This window comes from Helicoverpa zea, chromosome 10, assembly GCF_022581195.2.
Source record: "Helicoverpa zea isolate HzStark_Cry1AcR chromosome 10, ilHelZeax1.1, whole genome shotgun sequence".
Taxonomy (NCBI): domain Eukaryota; kingdom Metazoa; phylum Arthropoda; class Insecta; order Lepidoptera; family Noctuidae; genus Helicoverpa; species Helicoverpa zea.
In genome coordinates, this window is record NC_061461.1 from 7,490,312 (window position 1) to 7,507,398 (window position 17,087).

The following is a 17,087-nucleotide window of genomic DNA, read 5'->3' on the forward strand; positions in this document are numbered from 1 at the left end:
TGGTCCTAAGACTGATTGTCAGACTTACTGGCTTCTGAACCCTAACGGCTGCCAAATATGTTCAAATAACGGTCGGGACCTACAGTTTATCGTGTTATCCGAAACACAGAGGAATTAGTTGTGACGAGATGGTCAGCCATCCGCGTACCGACCGCGGTAAGCGTTGTTTAACCTTATGATCGATCGATCCTCGCACCACATACATAATAGGAACATGAACAATCAAAATATTTTTATTTAAAATTCCAATTTCAGCTACTCGACAAATCCCAACGAAATGGTGCAAACGTACAGCAGACCACAGCCGACTGAGGTGTCAGCGCTCGTCATTAGAAAATTAATGGTGCTTCATGGACTAATAGCTAAAATAGAACTACCTTCGTCTCACTTGAAGCACAATATTCAGTTAAAGAATTCGCAAAAGAATATCACTGGCGATCCACAGAAGGTACCTTTAGTTTATTTTTTGTATAATTTTCAAAAACAAGCTGTTTTCCCGCGGTTTCATTCTGGATAAAATATATATACCCTATTTTTATCTCACTTTTTAGTTACTCGCAAATAATGTAGCTGCCTAAAGATGAAAGAATTTTTTAAATTGGTTCAGTTGTTTTTGATTTTATCCATTACAAACGTTGTTCGTTTGTGCAAAGTGTTTGTTCCAACACTTTATAATATTATAGATAGGTAAATACACACAATTGTGTAGTTTACGTTTAGTTACGTTTAGTGCATGAGAAAAGTACTGCCCCGTTTTTAGAAAAGAGTTTACCTGTATTTTGTTTATTAAGAACATTTTTTTTTTTACAGACAGTGAAAGCCGTCAAAAATATGATTAGTTCCATGATTATGTTCGTTGAGGACTTCGGCATATATGGGGGTGCGTTAGCTATACTTGCTTATATCATAATATTTGAACGATTAAAGCGAAAGACTACGACAAAGGAAGAGGAAATGCTTTATAAAATAGCTATCACGCATTCAGTTGAGTAAGTATATACCTAAAGTCTATAGCCTGTTTAAGCCAAAGTTCACTGACAACATAAACGTCAGTTTTCTCACAGAAGCAGCAGTTTTAAGAAATATGTGAAATTTATATTGTAGGTGAATTTGAGTATTAATTTTATACATAAATGTGGGTGTCAGTTTTTTCTTGTATCCTTAGAGCATTTAATCCACCGGAGTCGCCAAAAGAAAACTCTATGCCAAGAAAGGGGATGAGGCAAAATTACGAATATTGATACAGCTCAATTTTCTGTTAAAACTAAATAAACTTGACGTAGTATAATGATAAAATGGGTATTACTGGCACTCTCGTTCCCTTGTCTGAGAATTTTGTTCTCTTGTTCCCTTTTCAAGATAGAAATCATCAAATTACCCCTCCCGCTGTGGGCGCAGCGTGAGGGAACAACAGAGTCTTACTGACTAAAACCTACCATGTCCCTTCTTAAGCCCTTTATGTACAGTCAACTTCAGGTCAGTGGTAACAGTTTTATAGGAAAATCGTACTTATTACTATTGAGTTCAGGTGCATGACAATTACCACTAATGTGCAGTTTACTGTACCAGGGCCGCGGTAACTCTTTCGAACAAAACCGCAGCCCCGTCAGGCATGATATCCTTCTTTATTTTTGTAGCGCACGGGCAATTTTGCTAAGAGCAATGGATGACAAGACTGGTTACGAGAAAATTGTGAAATATTCTTCTGAAAAAGTACTGCTCACTTTAAATATACTTAAGGAATACAGTCCAAAAGTATTGGAAACTCCTGGTGGTAAGTTTAAAAAATATATATATCTAATCAGACATTTATACAAGTCGTATTTTATTCCTTACGAATCACTGCTTTGATGTTATTTTATACTGATTTAATCAGTGGACACGGCACACATGCACGGATTGGTTGTTAGATAGCTGCAAGTTCGCTGTTACCCCGCCGTTGGCTTTTTTAAATTAACGCTATAAAAGGTTTTATATGAAATAGGTACCTACGATTTAAGGGTCAAATTAACTTGACAATTATTCGCTGGGTTGGAGCTGTGCCGTGCCTTTCATGTGTGCCATGACTTTTAGGTTCCAGTTTAAGTGTTTATTAAATTGTTTTTGTGTTAATCCTTTGTGTGCAGTTAGCTATAGATAAGACAATCACCTCTTAACCTTTGTATCGCATTTTATCTTTTAAGTGTGACTTTCCCCCGCCGCGCACATTTTTTCGCTTGTTCAATACTTGATTGATTTATTAACCTGCATTATATTGGAAGTTATGAGGATAGAATGGAAGGAAAGATTAATACAAATACTAATGTTCTGAAGAATTTACTTGCTTAAAGGCGCTAATATCTGGATCTCCGATTAGAAAAAAAAACACAATTGTGAATCCACTTGTCAACTTGTGAAAGCTAGTTTGCAAATATCTTATATTACATTCATATACATAGAACTCATAATTATATACTGTATTCATATTAACGATCAGATAAAAAAGCTTCGCATATAAGCATCGTTGAATCTTATGAAATATTATTTTTTTTAGTTATACTGAAAGTAAATAAGTCAAGAAAACCGCTTTCGGCAATTATATTCACACAACAAAGGTTCACAGCGAAAATTTTGTACAATCTTCTGAAGGACGTAATAGATACCAATCCAGCCGAATATGACTTCCTGAAACATGATTTTATTGTTGGTTTCAACGTGAACCCTTTCAATAATACTAGAGAGGAATACTATTTGAAAAAAGCTAGTCAACAAGCTTTATTGAAGTTTCGGAACAGGTAAGTTTTTCTATATATTTTTTAAACATGACTGGACCTACTTTAACATGCTCTCCGATGCACGGTTGTATTTTTGGCGCCAAGGATCTCAATTTTTCTCAGTAAATACAAAACGGATCAAAATAAAACTTGGTTACCTGAAAGTTCATGATATAAACCTTATTTTGTTAGACGTCAAAACATGATTAGGTAACTTTTATAACAGAGAAAAATATATCAAACATACCTCTTTTTAAAAAGAGATTCACATATTATGAGCAAACGGGACCGATTTAAGCCTCTTAACTTTTTTAGTAGTTGAGTATATATATACTCTTTAAAATTGTAGAAGGAATTTTTATCAAATTATCATTTCAAAATAATAAAATTACAAAACCATTTTGTCGCTTACGACTTTTAGTTATAAGCTAGCGCGCGTATTGTAATCCTCGCCCCGCTCAGACGCTCCGACCCCTTTTGGCGCCTTAGATGCGCGTGCCGGTTATGGAATTATTGTTGACCAATTCGTCGCCTTAAGACTCTGGGCTTCTTTGCGAAAGTTTCTGAAACCAACAAAGCGGTTTCAGCCCGACCTCAACCCGAGTGTAGTAGTAAAATAAAACAGTCATCTTAAAAAACTCTTTAACCCCTAGTTAAAGAGTTAAAAAACTCTTTAACCCCTAGTTAAAGAGTTAAAAAACTCTTTAACCCCTAGTTAAAGAGTTAAAAAACTCTTTAACCCCTAGTTAAAGAGTTAAAAAACTCTTTAACCCCTAGTTAAAGAGTTAAAAAACTCTTTAACCCCTAGTTAAAGAGTTTTTTCACCGTCAACATAAACGTCAGTTTTCTCAAAACACTTGTTTACTACGACTTTTGTGACCTTATTACAAAAACTTAAACGTCTGTTTTACACTTGTCTAAAAAAATTGTGGCAGCAAAATGAACCATATGTCAACGTCATAATCTGATATTTTTTTAGACAAGTCTTAAACTGACTTTTAAAAGTTTTTGTGGTAAGACGGTTGATGTTCATTTTATAAACTACAGATAGTAGCTAAACGGACGTTTTGTGTTGTCGGTGAACTTGGGCGTAATACTTATAGTTGGCTGCTAAATCCATTGTTTATTTCGCAGTGACCTCAACTGCTTGATAGCAACAAGCGTAATAGAAGAAGGAATTGATATTCCACAATGTATATTGGTCCTGCGTTATGATCCTCCGTTAGAATATCGATCATACATCCAGAGTAAAGGTCAGTACCTACCATTTTTTAATTTAAATAAAATTCGAATTGTGATTGTTGCAGAAATTAAAACAAAAAAGTTTAACTTGATTCGAAAAGTTTTGGATCACTGATTAACCTCTTTGCATTCATTCGATCAGTCGATTACCTACAAATAACTAAATATAGACATTTTATTTAATAAATAAATTACCAATTTCTACACTCAACAAAACACTTGCGTGTGTTAAAATAATCCAGTAACTGAAATGTTTTCAAAAAGCACGACTCATTGTTATAGGTCGCGCGAGGAGTTCGGAATCGAGTTACGTGATTCTAATAGAGAAGTCCCAACAAAATAATTTCATGAAAAGCTATGAACAGTTCCAGCACACAGAACAAATTATACAGAGAGTAAGAAAATATTAAAGCTGGTATCACTAGTTACCGATAAAGTGTCAGTTAGTTATTTGATAGTTAATGCTATCTGCGTAGTAAAGACTGCTTAATTTTATTGCATTATTCAGCTATAATGATAACTAAAAATATTGATTATATTTTCAGATATTGATCGGTAGTAGCGACGACCGCAACGAGCCGACATCTAGCGCCATTGATCAGCAACTCTATAAAGATGAAGACGTTGAACCATTCATAACACCAAATGGAAGTAAGTGATATATTTTGTTTTTGTATTATTCGATTATTTTATTTATTCACATTAAGTTTTATTTCACACTTTTTATAATATTTTTTGTGCTTCGTAAAGCACGTTATAGCAGGGGTGTTACGTTATGTTAGGAAAAGCTTTTTTTTATTATTTGAGATGGTTCGTAGGTAGGATGAATGAAAATGTGTCTACCGTGTAGAATGTTAATAATCAGGTTATATTCTGAAAGTTATCGAAACCGTAATTTTGTGTATTTTTAGTAGTTACCGTGGTAGAAATAGGTACCTCAGATTATTATTATTAGCATCATAAGTTAAGAATTCTCTCGTTGTCAATAATTAAATTGTGGATTTATTTCCAGGTCGGCTATCTTCAGTGTCAGCCATATCTTTGCTAAACCGATATTGTTCGGTGTTGCCACACGATCAATTCACCGTAATAATCCCAATTTGGATCCAAGAAAGGGTTTTTGATAATAACGGGATCGAACGCAGGCTGGTCACAATCGTGATGCCGATTGCATGTCCTATAAAGGAAGAAATAAAGGTACTAAATAATATAATAATGGTTGAGGTAGTTTAGATTAATTTTAGCTCAGAGTTCCTTGGAACCTGTAGATGAATTACTTTTTATCCGGGAATTAAAAGTCCTTTAGAGTTCGCATGAAGCCGCGATGAACGGCTTATAGTAAGTTTGTTTTTTTTTATTAAAGCCGAAAGGCAAACGCATTTATGGTCATACAGCATAAACGCAATTTGTACAGATTTCAGTTGATAAGTTCAGGCAACCTACTCCAATACGTCAAATTTTACCAATCAAACATTAATCTTCTACTAATGTATATTATTAGATACTAGCTTCTGCCCGCGACTTCGTACGCGGATCCTGTCCCTTATGCCAGCGACTACGGGGTCAGCAAAATAAAAGGTCTGAATCATCTGATATTGAATTTTAAGGGCCCGTTGACTTGAAAACAACGGAATACGCATAGCCATTAGAAACGTTCCATATATTTATTTTTGTACTTCAACGGCAAAAGCACAGCAGACTAAACAAAACGCTGAGAACTGAACCGCAATAGACGTGACCATAGGGATAAAAGTAGTGATTCTAATTAGTCCACATTTAAGTTGTGTGTGGCAAAAATATTACACGTATATAATATTGTACGTAAAAAAACATTAAATGTTACTGAGATGACAAAGTCGTGATGACTTAGTGGAAGTCGTAGTGGTTTATTGGGTAGAGAACCAATCTCTCAAGTATGAGCGTGCGTCTTTGATTCTAGGTCTGGCAAGTACTTGCCAATAGTGCCAATGCAACTTTTCTCTCTTGAGATAATAACGACAATAATAATGAGATATAAGCACCGCAGGACATCTGAGGCTGATGACGGGGTGTAGCGACCCCGCGGGGCATATATACTGAGTTCTCCAGGGAGAGTATACTGTCCCTCATCTCCGGCCGGTCGGAGTGAACCATGACGGGGGTAGGTCTCACGACTCTGGCTTGGCTTGACCGTCCAGAGTGGAGTCGGTAGAGCAGGGTTAGTAGCCCTGCTCGGAGGATAGGTGCCTCGTGGTAAGTGACAGGGAGCGCGTAATCTGCGTTTTAAATCCGCCGAGGTATCCTCACACTTCAGCCGCTTATGTCCCTGTTACCCTCTTGTTGCTATTCAGTGACTGATTCCCGGGGGCCCAGTAAGTGAGCTGGCGAGTCTCCACTTGCCATTTTTACATGTATCTAATACATTGTCATCGGCAGGTGCCATAGTTCCCGTAGTTTCCCCATTCCTAGTCCATTAGCATCCCATCACAATAGCCTAAGTAGTATTCATCCACAGTTAGCAATGGTATAGCACAGAACCGGGGATTGTCTTTTTTTTTTAACGACGTCCACCGGGGATTGTCCTTGGGTTCATTTCTATAGTGTGTAAAGGGATAATCGTCGGTTTTGTGTCACCATTTCATTAAAGTTGCCTCAAAAGGGCTTCAGCGTGTTGGCTTCGGCCTCTCGTTTGCCTCCCGAAAATTCAGAACTCTGTGGTCCCGAGGTCTGGAAGAGACATGCAAAATAATAATGAGATATATATAACGCAACTAATTCGGAGAGTGGGGGCTCGTGACGCCACGTCTAGGTATGTAAAATTTGTACTAAGCAGTGACTTAACACAAAATTCAAGCGTGTTATATCTTCGTTATTATTTGTTTGTGAGAAGGAGAAAAGAAAAAATACGTGTCCATTATTTTAGGGTTATCTAAAAGACGGACTAATTACTTTCTTTGATTCACCATACCTATTTCATAACATTCATTTCTATACATTTCAAGTGTAGTATTGCTCTTGAAGTTCCACATCAGGTGTTCCAGATCTTCGATGTTTATATGTCAATAGAGAGGGCTTATCAGATTGAACCACTTTTGCTAAAACGTCATATCTTCATATGCTTCATATAGTCTAGCAGGGCTCCTGGAGTTCCACATCAGGTGTTTTACATCTTCAATTTTTATAAGTCAACAGAGAGTGCTTATCAGATTGAACAACTTTTGCTACAACGTTATACCTCTATATGCTATAGTCTAGCTGGGTCCCTGGAGTTCCACATCAGGTGTTTTAGATCTTCAATTTGTATAAGTCAATAGAAAGTGCTTATCAAATTGAACAACTTTTGCTAAAACGTCATACCTGTATATGGTACAGATAAGCTGGGCTCTTGGAGTTCCACATCAGGTGTTCCAGATCTTCAAATTTATTATCTCAGCTGAAAATGCTTATCACATGAAACAATTTTTGCCATGGCACCATTTTTGTATCTCTTATAGTTTTGTTGGTCTGTTGGAGTTCTGCATCAGGTCTTCAAGTTTCGAAGATAAATTATAGCCTATATGTTGACCAGGCTTAATACTGCTACAACAAAGAAAAAACCATTGAAATCCGTTCAGTAGTTCGGAAGATTAGCGTGTACAAACAAACAGACAAACAGACATACAGACAGAATTTTTTTTTTGGATTTGTGCTCCATTACTGTTTCTAAACCCCACCCAATTATTATTTTTTTAATATATTCAATGTACAGACACAGTTTTTTTAACAGATTTATTATATGTATAGATACATATAAGATAGGCAATCTATTGAAGAGATTTGACAGATTTGAGTAGTGCTGTATGTACTTAGCAAAGAGACTTATTACAAAAGCGGACCTATACTGTAGGTTTTATTTGCATAATATTTTGTATACTTATTCGCCAGGGCTTGCCAAGGTACAAATTGAAGGCGGCGAAACGTTCTGCGGCGCTGAATGCTTGTATAAAACTGTACGAGGCCGGAGAGTTGGATCCAGTTACATTATTGCCCGTTCGTTACACGTGCGTAACTATTTATTTCTTTTTGTTTTAGGTTTTTACCGATAAAGTGTCAGTTAGTTATCTGGCAGATAAAGTCTGCATCAAATTTCTGCCAGATATCTTTATCCGAGACCTGTGAAACCAAAAGTTATTGTTTATTTGACAGATTAGTTCCTAAGAGGATATCAAAGACATATAGGTTTTATATTATTTTATTTATTTATTACTTTATTTCAGACACTAAGGGCCCATAAAATAATATACAAAAATATGAAAATACCATGAAATCCATTGTATAGAGAAAGCGAACTATTCGGCCTCGTTCTAGATTTACAAATTTAGAAAAAATTAAGCACCTCTCCAAATTTTGTATGGTATTGAAACATCTTTTAGTTAAAAAAAAAACTTACGGTTTTTTATGAACTTTCAAGTCAACTGAACATTATAAATTATCTATTACTATTTTTAAAATCCTAATTGTTATACATCGCTATATGACCCTTATAATTTATATTACAGTGCCGTAGACTTCGATGACTCGGATGTCAAATCATGCTTCGCCAACTGGCGCGATGATGACGTGGGCGACGAAGACAATAATCTGCCTTATCCAGGCACCAAGGCACGAGTTCGGAAGCACAGGATTCAGGTTTGTTAGAAAAATAACTAAAACAGTAACATATTGCTGAAAGTAATTTATATACGTAAGATCTTGGATGGAAAGGAATATACGTAAGATGTGATGTCGCTAGTTGAGGAAAATTGAAGCTTTTCCGTTAAATGTTTCATAAAAATCTTATAACAATTAAAATCGACTGTCTTTTTTTTCTTCTTAAAAAGTAATCATGAAAAAGGTAGACACATAAATTAAAAGAGATTCTATTCCACATATAGGTATCAGGTTAAATTTTAAATAGTCACATTATTTAGTTTAAAAGAAGACCACACCGTGAAAATTAGGAACATGATTGTTATATAACAACATCTTTTTTTAGAGCATTGTTTAGGAAACATGAAGCCCATAACATACCTTTGACTAATGAATTTTGTATTGAAAAAGTTTGCTTTCATTACGTACCTAAATAGAAGCAAAATTGAAGCATCGATAGATTTGATGTCTCAAATCAATAACTATTAATTTAAGAATATACGATGCTTCTATTTATAAGACATACACGACTACATGAAGTTTTTAATAAAAGTATTAAATGTTCGCTACCGTACACCATCCATAATCCACACTCATATATAAAAAAATATACATATTTAATTTTACACTAAATAAATCAATATATTTCCAGTTCCCACGGCTGCTGAACAGTGTTCCAGAAGACGTTTACTATTTACACATTATTAAATCCACGACTGCCTTTCAAGAGCCTAAAGATTCCCGCGAGAAAGCTTTATATAACCTACTGCAGAGAAAAGAGGGTTATGGCTTGTTGACTCAGCAACCTCTGCCGAGATTGTGTGAATTCCCAATGTTCATGACGGTTGGAGAAGTAGCCACTTCCATAGATGTCAACTATGCTGTTATCAAACTGAATCAAAAGTTGTTCGAAATTGTCAAAGGGTAAGTCTTGATTGAGGTCTGTTTGAATTCATAAACTGATGTCTTCCTAGCCGATTATCGACTACGGCGGCTGTTCTCATACAAGGAGATTAGTCAACTGCCCAGAACATATTATAGTGCACAAGCATTTGCGCAGACACAGATGCACTCCCTATTCCTTTACTCTCATAGCCCGATGGGACGGCAATCCGACACGACCGGTGAGAGATGAGGTCTGGTCTCCCTAAATTCAAAATTTGTGACCATAGAGGACAAAATGACTAATTCGATCTGTTTTAAATATTTAACATGTTACTTCCGTTACAATTTTTGACCCAAATTGTTTGTTTTCCGATAGTTAAAGTTAAGTTTATTTTTTAGTTAAACTACTATTTGTCTACATATTATTTTTCATTGATAACCAAAGCGTGTTTTTTTAGATTTCATTACTTCCTATTCGAACAAGTTCTGGCTATAGCCAAAAAGTTTTTGGTATTTGAAGGCAAAGTGAACTGCATGTATGTTGTTCCCGTGAAAGATGACAATGGATATGATATAGATTGGAATGTTATGACTACCTATACTGAGATAGCGCCAGTCCAACCAACTTCTTATGAGGTAATTATCATTTTCTACTTTGTGTAATAGTAAATGCTTGAGTTTGTACCTACGTATAATGTAAACATATCTCTGTCTTCAGGAAAGGCTCTTCATAAACGTGACTCCAGAAAACTATAAGGACTGTGTAGTCACGCCTTGGTATCGAGTTCAGCCAGACAGGTAAGTCATTTTTGGTGTTCGAGAAACTTTTAAATGTTATGTTGTCCTTATTATTTTTTTTTTTGTGTTTATAAATAATTTTTACTTTAAAATTAGTGATACTAAGCAATATCAAAAAGAATCTGACATCAATACATAACTTTGATATATCCCTCTCCGGTTATAAAGAAGACAAACATCGACGGCTCCTTTTTCAAGTTCACGTTCAACTCAAAACTTTGAAGAGCAAGATATACCACGTCCTATTAAATAAAACTTATTGTGACAGTGTTACGCAACCAAATCTAGCCGTCCCAGCGTGGCAGAGAAAAGTCGAACGCCGTATCGACCGAACCAGACTTCTCATAAGCAAACTACTCCGCTTCAGGGAGGGTAGTACTGAACCAAGAGTGATGCACTTTGTAAAACAGGCGTTCTTGGGGTCTGGAGTGAGCCCTCTTAGATATAAGTCCCGAGTTACAGAGCGCATTGACTTCCTGAAGCGGAAAGTTTGCGCATGGACAAACAAAATCCGTAAGCATAAGCGACGGATTCAACCAGAAACGGAAACAAAGAAAAACCAGAAACGCAAGGAGCAGTATGAACAAAGGTGGGTACTGGGCAGATTTTGGAACTACGTCGTCGAAGTAAATGAACGCTTTTATAACGCTGTGAGGAGATTGAGGTTAATTGAACCACAGTGGTAGTATATGTAGAGAAATGTAGATAGAGTATCTAGAGAAATGAAACTAAAATGTTAGTATAAAAATAGAATTTGGAGTTTCTTAAAAGAATCTGAAGATCAGAAAGAAACTATTTTTACGTTGAGAAAAGCGTATAATTCCGACAGCCTTTTTTATGTTTGTGATTAACATGGAAGATGATAGCTGCAAACGAAATTGAAAGCACCAAAACTCGAGCAATTTTAATTAAATGCCATCATCCCATAAAATGACGAATCGATAATGTTATTAATACAAAGTTCGATACTTTCTTGCGAACAATGTGTCGGTTGGGTTCTGGCTGGCGACTAGCTCTCTCACGTGATCAAAAAACACGTATACGAGATAACCATGGAGAACATAATGACTAGCGGAGGTGCCGTGACGGAAAATATCTTAGGAAAGTAGCGCGCCAAAATGCAGGTGTTTGTTGGACGAGGAAAATTACCGTCTTCGATATTAACCCGTCCATTTTTTGTAATACCAAAAATCGTTGACAAATGCCTCAAAAAACCCTCACGCCTCGTGAGATCACTCGTAACTGATCGTTGTGGTCAGGCCCACCGTACGTATTTGACCAGAAGCAGGCGCCTGATTGGCATCTCCGCTCATCTTTCCTTACTCCGTGTAGATAACAGACACGTTTATATTGTGGCAGTGGCGTGAAGTAATGTAATCTAAACCTGAAACAAATGAAAGTGCGATTTTCATCAGCCACTCAGTGCCGGCGTTAGCACCAGTGACGCCCCGGGTCCCAATAGTGTGTTCCCAGTAATAGGGTATTGTGCAAGCAAGTAAAGGTCATCAGCCACACACGACAAACTGTCGCCTCGCCTGTCCCATGAGCCCGGCGCCTCGGGCCCTCGCCCCTCCCTAACGCCGGCACTGAGCATAAGATATATGCTAACTCATGATGACCAATGCGAGAGGGGGCGAGAGTGGCCAACTGGGACAAATGTTAAAATTGCATCAGACAACCCGACTTTGATATCGACCTAAGATTCTGACTACTATTTAAAGTTTTTCTGAGCAAGAAACAGAATGTTGAAATAACGTTCTTATCCGCGTCGAAGCAGGGTAATGAAAACCGTGGATTTATGCGAAGTAACTGCTTTCTCCGCTTTATAGAAAATAATGACTAACTATCGGCAAAGATAGAGAATAGTGGAAACGACTGGAGGCCTATACCCGAAGAGGGGTCCATATCCTACCAAAGTAACTCTTATTAACATCATCTCCCGAACCTTTTCCCAACTATCTTGGGGTCGGCTTCTTGTCTAACCGGATGCGGCTAAGTACCAGTGTTTTAGCGACTGCCTATCTGACCTCCTTAACCCAGTTACCCGAGCAACCCAATACCCCTTAGTTAAACTGGTGTCCTTACCCTTAACGACTGCTAAGGATGTTCAATAACAGCCGGGATTTAATGTGCCCTCTGAAACACAGTCATTGGTGTCCAAGATAAACTTAGAAAGTACATACAAACTAAAGTTGCATTGGTACTCGCTTGACCTGGAATCGAACGCACGCACTCGTACTTGAGAGGTTGGATCTTTACCCATTAGGCCACCACGACTTTTCCAAACTAACCCTTATTAACATTAAGACAATAAGCAAAATAAAACTAACATAACATTTGAAATGGAAATTTAGGATAAGAGAAAAAATGCTTTTTTATTTAATATTTATACTAATTTCTGCCCGCGGTATCACCCGCGACTAGGATGGCGACAAAAACTATCCTTCTCCCGGGTCTAAGCTCTCCCCTAATTTTCAGCTTAAACGGTTCAGCTATTCTTGAGTTATAAAATGTGTAACTAACACGACTTTCTTTTATGTATAGAAGATAAATTCTCGATTCACCATTACTGGGAAACATAAACATGAGCTCAAGACTTGAATATTAATTTGAGTCGTTTCGCGAGTTCTTTTGTGTCTGCTTCTTTAAATGTATATTTTTCACAGGTACATTGTGTCAAATGTTTTGGAATATATGACCCCGCAATCTCAATTCGATTCCGATTCCTATTTGACTTTCGCCGATTACTATGCCGATAAATATAAACTGGAAGTCATTGGAGAAAAAACCCAACCTTTATTAGAGGTAAGTTTTCAAACCCTATTTCTTACTGAATATTGACCTAAATGGCTGAACTGATTTAAATCAAGTGTATAACACAGAGGCTTTTATAACCTTCTTATCAGACACAGTTTATTATTTTACCTTTATTCGAATTCAATACTAACTTATACCTATCCGTATCTGTGATGATCATCCTTATATTTGAGCGTCGTCAAGACCCACGAAAAAGCTGATCATGTCATAATTTATATGCCTACCCCAAAATATTATAACAAACTAAAATAAGATTGTACTGTAGACCGCACATCAGTGGTAACTGTCATGCACGTTAACTCAATAGTAGTAAGTACGACTTTCCTATAAAACTGTTACCACTGACCTGACGTTTACTGTACTTGACTTGGTATGATTTAATATGTCATTTCGCTTTCAGGTGCGTAACATAAGCTCTAGAATGAACTGCTTGTTACCGAGAGCGGCTACTATAAACGCTTTGACAGACAAGCAAAGAAAGTTAGTGTCCGCCTCACAAGGCGACGACAAGACAAGTAGGGGCTTTGCCGAGGTATTTGTCGCTGAATTTTGTGTCAAGTACGATTATCCTGGCGTTCTGTGGTACAAGGCTATAATGTTGCCTAGTATTATACACAGGTACTATTTTTTTTTTTTGTATTGGCAACACATGAATTAATTTGGTCACATTTTTGGTTTACTCAGTTGAAAATTGCATCTTTTTGCACCAATTAATATAGTAAAAAAATATATTATGACGTTATGTTTCAGAGTATTTATGTTGTTGGTGGCGCACGAACTTTTGACTGAAATAGCTGAAAAGACAAAATTCGGAACTCCTATTCGCAAAAAATGCAAGTGTTTAAGTTTTCTTATAATTTTCAGCTTTGTGTTTTTATAAGGACGTTTTCTATGCTCGCTTAATAAGATATGAAATATGATGGAGTTCAGAAAAAAACACTCTTTAACTTTTATTTATTTTGCAGCTACCGATTGGCTTCCAGTAAAGGGAAGCATACTAATCGCAACAAACTCACTGCTTGCACAAGTTGAAGAGCCAACACCTATAAATTCAGTAGACAGGTTGGTTACACGAAAAGAGTTAACTATTAAAATTATTAAATTCATTAAAGATTATACCGGACTTATATTTAGAGCACTTTAGAGCACTGCTTCTCTTGTGAAATATATTATCAAATCTTCTTCCTCCTTCCTTCTGCATTTCCTTCTGTTCTCAATTTATTTGGCGTCGGTACTATATGTCTTTTGCTTCCATTCCCCCCGTCACTCGTCATACTGGCACTCACTCGATCGACTGATCCATCTATATTCATGCTTAGCACACCCTTTGTTGCATGCGTATCCCTCATGAAATGCCCATACTATGACAACTTCTCACCTCTCATCTTTTCTGTCACTGGTGCTACTTCCAGAAAAAATATGTTAGCAAATAATGTTTTAATATTTTAGGATTAACAATGCTGTGGACGATGACAGTAGTAGACGTCCTAATGTACTTTCTATAAAAGACAGTTTGTACCGACTGCAACAAAAGAAGCTCAGTAAGGAATATCCATGGGATGTAAGTATTTATTCTTGAAAGTCATGTTTCTGAAATTAGTTTAGTTTTACATATAATTTAATCTTTCCACTCATTTTCTGATAATAGTTGTCGTTTTGTACAGTGTTAAAACGAAACTGACATGGACTTGTATGCCACCCCGGAAATCTGAAAAGTAAATTGTCAAATACACATAAAAATGTACGCTAGATCAGTACTTATTCTACTAAAGAAAAGTTTTTAATGAGTCAAGGAGCCTAAATTTCAAGTTATTTTGCTTAATTTCTGCTGCAATTTAATAAATTAATTAATTACATAGCTAATTTAATAAATTGACAGACGAATGCGCCATACACTAACGGATCGTATAATACTTGCTAGCTAATAAGTGCGGAATAACTTTCCAGATTATTTTTTTGTTCATAAGACATCAAAAGTGAAAATAATATTTTTTACCAATTTAACTTGTTTGACAAAACTAATGGCTCAACTTATTTTTATGCAGTTTCATATGATAGGTACTAAACTGGTTACATGGAAACAACTTTGAATGACGTGTGATGAGTCTTTTTTTTATTCGTATAATGACGCTTAACACGTTAAATGTCGTCCACAGGAAAGAATGGAACCGATAGATATAGAACGTAACTTGTCGTCCGTGTCGGTAATGGACGTGGAATGTTACGATGAGTTCGTGTCGGCGCCTCTAATCGCCTCTCCACGTTCCAACTACAATGTGAGATCACCGCAGTCTGTTTATACACATTCTGCGGCTATATCTGCGCCTCCTGCTAAGTAAGTCATCTCATTATTTGCCTATCCTTTTCTATACTAATATTATAAAGAGGTAGTAAGTTTGTATGTAGGGGGTAATCTTTGAAACCGCTGGTCGGATTTCCTTTTTTTCCTTTCACTGATAGATAGCTGCAATGTTCCTGAGTACCATAGGCTATGTTTTATTCCGGTACGGGCAGTAGTTTCCACGGGACGCCGTTGAAACCGCGGAAAAACGGCTAGTTTCAAATATGTTGGGGTCGGCTTCCAGTCTTACAAGTTGCAGCTAAGTACCAGTGTTCTATATAGATCGATTGCCTATCAGATCTCCTTAACCCCAGCTGCCTGGCCAACAGGATATCTTGCTATGGGGAGCAAGACTGGTTTTCAGACTTTCTAGCTTCTGACTAACCACTGTCGAAGGTGTTCAAATATCAGCCTGTTACCAATTTATTGTGCCTTCTTAAACACGGAACACAGATAAAATATTGTAAACATACAAGTTTACACTGTACTTTTTATTTATTTGGCTCACCAACAATACAATTTAAAAATATCTTATTACAAACTAACTACATTCAATTCCTATAGGTACAACGACCAAATAAAGCTTCTCAAAGCATCAGCCACCGGCAAAGGGCCAGAATTACGGGACATTCTAGCTGCGTTAACGACAATCAAATCTCACGATACCTTCAATTTGGAGCGAGTTGAGACACTTGGAGATTCATTCCTTAAGTTCGCAGCTAGTTTATATCTGTACCATAAGTTCCCGAAGCTCAATGAAGGCCAACTGACTAACATTAAATGTCGGTTAATTAGTAACAGGTAATTTAATTTTCATATCCTAGGAAGTCAATACTTAGGTTATTAAGTGTAGTTTTTTTTTTTGCTGGATGCGCTTAATCGGGATTTACTGAAAAGTAGGCTAGTCAGATTAGTACTTTTTCTCTACAATATATACAAAGTACAGCTCCCCCTAAGAACGCCTCCCCCTAGTAGTAGCAGTCCCGTCTAGTATGATGGCTGGAAAGCGGAACTGGTGATGAACAAACTTCCCAGCAACACACACAGCTGTTATTTAATTATTGGAATCACAATTAGTTTTAACAACTGTAATACTATTACAATATGTTTTAATTTACAAAAGGAATATCTCCTAAATACTTTAATTATTCAGACATATCAACTATACTGCACTATTTTGTACTTTAGAAACCTTTACTATGCTGGCGAGCGATTCAATCTGGGAGGTCGAATGAAAATAGACCAGTTCAGTCCAAGGAATGATTTCATGCTGCCAGGGTTCTTTGCACCAAAAGAGGTTGAAGATTTCATTGCTGAGAAACAGGTTGGTCCAAATTTAATTTCAGTTTAAACTTTTAATGGCCTTACTACAAAAACTTTAACGCCTGATTTACAGTTGTCTAAAAATTTTGTGGCTGCAAAATGAACCATATGTCAACGTCATAATTTGACATTTTTTTAGACAAGGCTTAAACTGACGTTTAAAAGTTTTTGTGGTAAGACGGTAAATGTTTGGTATGACAAAAAAAAATTAATAATTTGCCTCGTTTTAGCCAACTATGTTTGGGTCAGTTTCCAGTCTAACCAGATGCAGCTGAAAACCA

At 36.6% G+C, this 17,087-nt stretch overlaps 1 protein-coding gene across 6 annotated transcripts in view; it reads left to right on the plus strand.

Annotated features, from left to right (window-relative positions):
* Positions 1–17,087, plus strand: part of LOC124634182 (endoribonuclease Dicer) — a 44,327-nt gene that overhangs the window by 7,707 nt on the left and 19,533 nt on the right. For 5 of the 6 annotated variants that reach the window (XM_047169627.1, XM_047169629.1, XM_047169626.1 and 2 more), the window contains 22 exons: positions 256–448; positions 811–989; positions 1,638–1,774; positions 2,534–2,774; positions 3,888–4,006; positions 4,278–4,390; positions 4,541–4,646; positions 5,008–5,192; positions 7,899–8,014; positions 8,513–8,642; positions 9,295–9,566; positions 9,986–10,163; positions 10,246–10,325; positions 10,594–10,914; positions 12,992–13,130; positions 13,543–13,760; positions 13,893–13,975; positions 14,108–14,204; positions 14,592–14,703; positions 15,299–15,477; positions 16,048–16,284; positions 16,672–16,807. In XM_047169627.1, the coding sequence (XP_047025583.1) occupies positions 256–448; positions 811–989; positions 1,638–1,774; positions 2,534–2,774; positions 3,888–4,006; positions 4,278–4,390; positions 4,541–4,646; positions 5,008–5,192; positions 7,899–8,014; positions 8,513–8,642; positions 9,295–9,566; positions 9,986–10,163; positions 10,246–10,325; positions 10,594–10,914; positions 12,992–13,130; positions 13,543–13,760; positions 13,893–13,975; positions 14,108–14,204; positions 14,592–14,703; positions 15,299–15,477; positions 16,048–16,284; positions 16,672–16,807 (3,571 nt within the window). The remainder of the gene's footprint in view (positions 1–255; positions 449–810; positions 990–1,637; positions 1,775–2,533; positions 2,775–3,887; positions 4,007–4,277; positions 4,391–4,540; positions 4,647–5,007; positions 5,193–7,898; positions 8,015–8,512; positions 8,643–9,294; positions 9,567–9,985; positions 10,164–10,245; positions 10,326–10,593; positions 10,915–12,991; positions 13,131–13,542; positions 13,761–13,892; positions 13,976–14,107; positions 14,205–14,591; positions 14,704–15,298; positions 15,478–16,047; positions 16,285–16,671; positions 16,808–17,087) is intronic. The other variant, XM_047169632.1, reaches the window with a different exon arrangement.